The 6,403-nt window shown below is 46.3% G+C and overlaps 1 protein-coding gene across 1 annotated transcript; it reads left to right on the top strand.

The window, feature by feature from the left end:
* The first annotated feature begins 4,140 nt into the window (after positions 1-4,140).
* LOC104912136 (uncharacterized) lies at positions 4,141-5,595 on the top strand. Its single transcript, XM_010715126.4, has one exon. It carries the CDS (start codon positions 4,141-4,143, stop codon positions 5,425-5,427), a length of 1,287 nt encoding a protein of 428 aa, XP_010713428.4. The 3' UTR covers positions 5,428-5,595.
* Positions 5,596-6,403: the final 808 nt, after the last annotated feature.

Here is a 6,403-nt window from a genome sequence, read left to right as displayed (position 1 = left end):
TGGGCAGCCCTTTGCCAAATCCTGCTCTTCTTCTCCCCCTGTCATTTCTCAGTGCATGTGATCCCTTATCTGATCCCAAGTTCTGCTCCAAAGCTCCATTTAGACATGTGCAAAACTTCTGCCTCTTCTATTTCCACGTCACTTGTTTCTTTCTCTTGCAATTTCTGAGCAAACCCAGGCTTTCCCTTCTACTCTCAAGGCTATACACCTAAAGAAGTCATTAGATGGGTTTAAAAGCAAGCAAACAAAAAGCAACCACACAAAACTCGTGTCCACTATTCAAGTAGCAACTTCTGATCAATTGTGAATGCTTCAAAAATGTGAACTGACACAGTCCAGTTCCTGGGTCTTGGTCTTCAGCACAACGGTGCTGCTGTCAGGGATGGAATATTCCAAGCAAGCAATGTATCAGTTCCAGCAGATGGTCAGAGCCAGCTCCTGAGATTAAACCTTGCCAAATTCTCGAGGCAACATGGGATCTAGCTATAGAGCATATTCAAGAGCTTGATTTGTTTCTTTTGGAGAAAGTAAGAGAGAAAAGTCTCTTGTAAATGTGCTTCCCAAGACCCTGTGTGGGTCAGAAAGACTCTGATCCCTTCAGTGCTGATTTACAGCAGCATTCCCTGATTGTCCCCCCCCCTCAAAAAAAAAAAAAAAAAAAAAAAAAAACACAAAAAACCACAGGGCAGCAGCAGAGGATGGGACTCAGTGCCCTCAGTGCCATCACACAGCCTGGGAGTGATGTGGCTGCATCGTTCTGGACACTGAGCCTTCTGAACACACTCACACACACACTCTAAAACTGTTCCTCCTATAGCTGGGCTCCCTGTGCACTCCATAAATCTTTATATGCATTCTTCCTTCCCACTTTTTTTTTGTTTAAGAGTTTCTTTAGGGATTAGTTGTAAGATAGAAGTACTTACTTCCCCTCTTCCCAGTGCACTTCTGGAGGACCCTCACATCCCTTTCAGGATGTGGCTATGAGCAGTCCCCCATTAAAAACTGATGTCTGAAGCAGCAAGTCCTGCTCACACACAGCAGCTGCGGCCCCTGCTGCGTTGTGCTGGGGCTTAGCACTGACTCAGGCTGCCCAGGGAGGTGGTGGATCCTTGGTGTTCCACACTGGAGTGAATATAAGGACCACCTCTCCGGGATCCATCAGAATATGGTATCAGAGAACTCTGTTCCCATTCATTTGCTAGAAGGCAACAATTTTTGAAGCAGTTCAGTTGCAGCCCACATGGCAGAGGCAGTTCAGGGGCAAGAGGGATGCTGTTTCCACATCCAATCTGCAGGAAAAAAAGGCTTTTCTTTTTTTTTTTAATGAGTTGTTTGTGTCCAGCCCATAGCACTGCCAAGACTGAGCTTATCCAATATGACATTGTTTGTACAAATAATTGGCCTCAAGCATTTTACAAGTTACTAAAAGCAGTAAAGAAAACAAGCACATAAATGACTTTGGAAACACGCTGCACCCAGTGCCACTAGAAGCAGCGTGTGCACTCACACCCTGGCAGCTCAGGGTGAGCAGCACAGCATGCCTGGTCTGAGCTCCACGCCCAAGCACCACACAGATTCGAGCTGTGATCAGAGGAGATAAAACACCAGGTACCAATGCTTGTCCACAACTCCCACAGAGCCCACCTCCCACTGATTCTGTTATGGGCAAAGCAAAGCATTTCAGGAATGAAGGCCAACTCAGCTGGAATGCAATGGGAACCCTTGGGAACTCATATTCAGCATTTGTAAATGTCAATTTTTCATCAGAGGTACTTTTCACCTGCTCCCTTCCCCCAGACTAGTTGCTGAAGCCAACAGATCAATGCCAACAGCCTGTAGAAGAGAGCTCCCATGTGTCTAATCTCTGCTTTACTAGTATTAATACATCTGTAAATAACCCAGCATTTAAAGGATGTTTCTTTTTATGTTCTCAAAGTGCTTTTTTAGGAACAGCTAAGAACTCCAGAGAACTCAGAGATCATTAAAAAAATAATCTTCCCTCTTTTCAGAACTGCATTCACTGTAAGCATCACATCATCTCCCACTTTAAGTGATTCCATCCATCTCACCTTTGCTCACCAGAAAGTTTATAGTAAGCAAACCTTTCTCTTTTAAATCATTAGACCCACACTACAATCCTGAAGTAGATGCTTGTGGACTGCTTATAACTCCCCATTTTGTGAAGAAAATACAGTTCCTTAAAGCCTACAGTATTAGGCAGGGCACTTGACATCAGCTACAAATAATTTCTGAAGTGGGTGTGCTGGTCTGAAAATCCCAAATGTCAGACAAATTAGCGAAGAAAAGGCAGAACACACTCGTGGTCATGGTGTGGGTGTAGTGCATTTCGACAGAAGACTTGCAATGGTTCAGCCTTTCCATCAGAGCCAGAAGGATGAGCCACACAGCCAAATGCATGATGTACTGCAGAAAACTCTTCTAGCAGATGGAGTGGGACAACCACAGAGAGAGAGGGAGACTGAGATGGACTTAAATAAGGGCTAAATTGTGGCGACACCAGTGGAATAGCAACCAAAAAGGCTGCGTAGAATTAAAAGGACATCAGGGCAAGTGATCTGTCTTCTTCAGCCTGAGTTACAAAGCTTCAGCTAGAGGCTAGACACACCATTCCTGGCTGGGGACATGAGCCCAGCAGAAAGCTGGTTCCTTTGCAGTCCCAGCTGAGCCGTGAAAACAGAAAACACAAAGGTTCAACCATTAAAGCCTTTGATGTGGCCCCAAAGGAGACAGCAGCACCTTTCCATCTTCTTCTGGTGCTCCCAGGACAAACCCCTTGCCAAGGCCATGACACCTCTGCTATCAGGGTGAGAACCAGCATTTGGCCAAGGCAAAGCCTGTCTAACTAAATAAATGATGTTATTTACAGCTGGAAGATGGTCTCTGTTACACAACACAGCTGTTCCAGCCAAGCTTACAGGGAGTAACTATTCTTTGGAGGGTTGTTGCCTGAAAAAATGAGGAGGAAAACAGAACACAGTGATCTAACAGCACAAGAAATCTAATCTGTTTCTGCACTGAAAACAGTGCGTTTTGCAGATTTGCCCAGTTCACACCATTGGGCGTATCAGATTTTTTAGCCACTGTTTGGACAGTGCTGACAAACCATGTTTTGACAGCTATAAGAGGAGAAAGTGCTGGGGAGAGACAGGAAATCTAAATCTGTAAAACAGGAAAAAGAAGAGTTGGCAGACCAAAAAGCTCTGAGAAGCACCTGAATGGAAGGGGCTGGGATGAGGTGTTTCAAATACCTCAAAAACTTGATCACTCCAATAGTGAGGAACCCCAGAGACTGCTCACACTGCCTGCAGGGCACAAGCAACAAGAGGATTGATGTGAGCAGTGGAATTTGAGGAGGGCTCTGCAACGTCCTCACATGGGTCCAGTCTCTCAGCCCTTTTCAGAAAGCAGTATCTACATGGCAAGAATGGAAACACTGAATCCTGTAAATGAAAACAAAAGCTTATTCTCTGCACTCTGGATATAGGATGAAGTACAAAGACATATGTTTTAGGGACCCAAGCTCAGCTCTGGCTGCTCAGTGGCATCTTCAGATGCAGGGAAGAGCAGCATGCCCCTGGGTGCTCTGAGCTTTGCCCCTGGGTAAATCATTTCCCACCCAGGGATGGCTCGGGGCTTACCCTGAAGCAATGCAGCATCAAGACACAGCACTGCCCTGCATGTTTCTGGCTGGCAGTGAGCACAAGGTTTGCTCAGCTCATGACATTCTCCCTTTGAGGAGCCACAATCATCAGCAGAGCTGTTGAGGGCCACTCAGACCTGGAGGAAGGTCTGTTACCTGCTGCTGTTTGCAGAGAGCAGGAGGTGGGGGAAAAAAAAAACAACACTGCTTGAGCATGATGCTCAACTGCAAAAATCTTTCTGCCTCTCAGTAATACTCTTTGCAGCGCAGCAACACTTAATCAGCTTTTATCTGCCTAAGACTTGATCCCCATTGGTCTGCAGGAGACAGAACTACCTAATTCAATTTCACTGTGTGCTAAAAGCTCAGCCCAAAGGTCGCTGCAATGCTTGTGATTCACGTATCCAAAAGGTACACGCTCTTTTTCTTGTCTTCTCTACTATCTATGATTAGATGTGGTGTTTGACTTGTGGCAGATCATGTTCTTTCTTGTTATATTTATATTTGACTGTGCAGCAAAGGCTGGACTGAGTCTGAATATCTCTGATTCATGCCCAAGTATGTGCAAATGTGCACCGGAGGAGGTTATTCACTGTAATAGAGCTGGATTGAGAGCCCTCCCTGGAGAGATTGCAGCGTCCACAGTCTCTCTAAACCTCTCCAATAATTATCTGCGGATTCTGACCACCAACACATTCAGAAACCTGACTTTCCTCCACAGCCTCTGGCTGGATGGAAACAATTTGACCTTCCTCTCCCCAGGGACCTTCCATGCTCTCAGCAAGCTGCGGGAGCTGGATCTCAGCAGGAACTCACGCCTCACCTACCTACATGCAAACACCTTCAGAGGACTGTCAAACCTCATCAGCTTGGATATGTCTCACTGCAATATCTTTGAAATCCATCCACTTCTGTTTTCACACCTGCCCTCTTTAGAAAGGCTCAACTTAGCCTCCAATAACATGCGCTATGTTCCACAAGCCTTTAGCAATCTCTCCAGCCTCACAAGGCTGTCCCTGGAAAGCAATCACATAGAAGCCATTGGCAGAGATTCCCTGAAGGACCTGGAATCCCTGTACGATCTGAACCTCAGGAAGAATCGGATATGGATCATTCAAAACGGCGCTTTTACAAAGCTTCTCAGACTGGGCGTGTTAAATTTAGGACACAACTTCATTGCTGATTTGCCTAATCAGCTTTTTGATGGGCTGATCCAGCTCAAGACCATGCACCTTGAAGCCAACAGGATCACTGATGTTGACTGCACCTTCAGACTTCTGCTTAACTTGAGAAACTTGTATCTGAACAATAATCAGATATCCTCTATTTCGGGCTCTGCTTTCTCTTACCTGAACAAGCTACATTTCCTTCACCTAAGCAAGAACAACCTCAGCTCGCTTCCCCTCCGCTTATTTGTAGAGCTGCCAAAACTGAAGCACGTGTTCCTGTCCCACAACCCCTGGAAGTGCGACTGCAAGATGTTTTGGTTCTTGAGGTGGACAGCAATGTTCAGGGGGGCACTCGAAGGCCTGGACTGTGCCTTCCCCAGCCGCCACAACACAACAGGCCTCGGTGTCCCCCAACCAGGGGACCCAATGGACTGCACAGCACCACCTGAGCTGGAAAGCAAGGACAAGTGTGGGGCAGCTGGTATCAGCAAGGCTCCTGGGCCCCACGCCCCCACCAGTAAGGTCTTCCTGCTGGTAGTCACTTGCCACACATGGTATTTTGCAAGGAGATGGGAGAGCTCAGCGGCCTTGCTTTGACAATATTTCTGTTACAAAGTGGAGGCCACTTATTTACTTACTTCCCTGCTATTTGCATGTGAACAATGGTTTTCGTAACAGGTGATTTTTTACTATGAAAATAGAGCAATATTATTTTTCTTCTTTTTATATAGGAATAAATGCTTTCCTTCACAGGCAATGATTAAATCTGAGATGCCGATACTGAGATTCAGTGGTAACATTTGTGTGCAAATAAAACCCAGTGTTGGCAAGCACAGGGCTGGGGCTTGTGCTAGGGGATGTAGGGCTGGGAGTGTGGCCCCAGTGTAGCCTCTATTCACCCTGTTTGTTGACTGACTGCAGCCACGTGCGCTCTCCTGGGGCAGGACTTCCTCTGTTAATTTCATATTGGTGAGATTGCTGAAATACAAATAATTTGCAAGTGTTCCAGCACATCTGGAGTCCCTGTAATAGACTCTGCCTGTTGGTGTCTTTGTGAGCACGTAGTAGCTTCCTATAGCTGGTGTGTGGATTGCTTTGCTGTTAGAATACAGGACAGTGTTGAAGGAGTGGGCACAGACATCCCAAAATAAAACATTTAGCCCTCCATTGCTCCTCACAATACTGGCCTCAGCTAATAAAACACTGCAGGAGCCTCTGCAAAGAACTCCTGTGTCTCAGGGTTGGTAGCAGCCACATGGCCAGGGATCAACTACACTTACAGTGTAGTTCAAGGCTGAACAAGTCTCTTTCCTCCCCTATGATTAAACGTTTCTGATCAGAGCTTCATTGCTGTCCATACCTTCCCCTGAGCTCCTCAATCATCATCCCCAGCTCCAAACATCCCACTCAGTTTTGTTTAACTGCAAATAAGTGCCCGATGTTGGCACACCAGAACAGGGGAGTTTTGCAGACTTCAGCAGCACAAAGTCAAAGGCACATCCTTCCTCAGGCTGATACAGAAACATTTATGAATGCCCCCTAAGACCATGGAGAACGGAGCCTCTCACTCCAG

Source organism: Meleagris gallopavo, chromosome 9, assembly GCF_905368555.1.
Source record: "Meleagris gallopavo chromosome 9, MGAL_WU_HG_1.1, whole genome shotgun sequence".
Classification (NCBI taxonomy): domain Eukaryota; kingdom Metazoa; phylum Chordata; class Aves; order Galliformes; family Phasianidae; genus Meleagris; species Meleagris gallopavo.
This window is presented reverse-complemented; position numbering and strand designations above follow the sequence as displayed.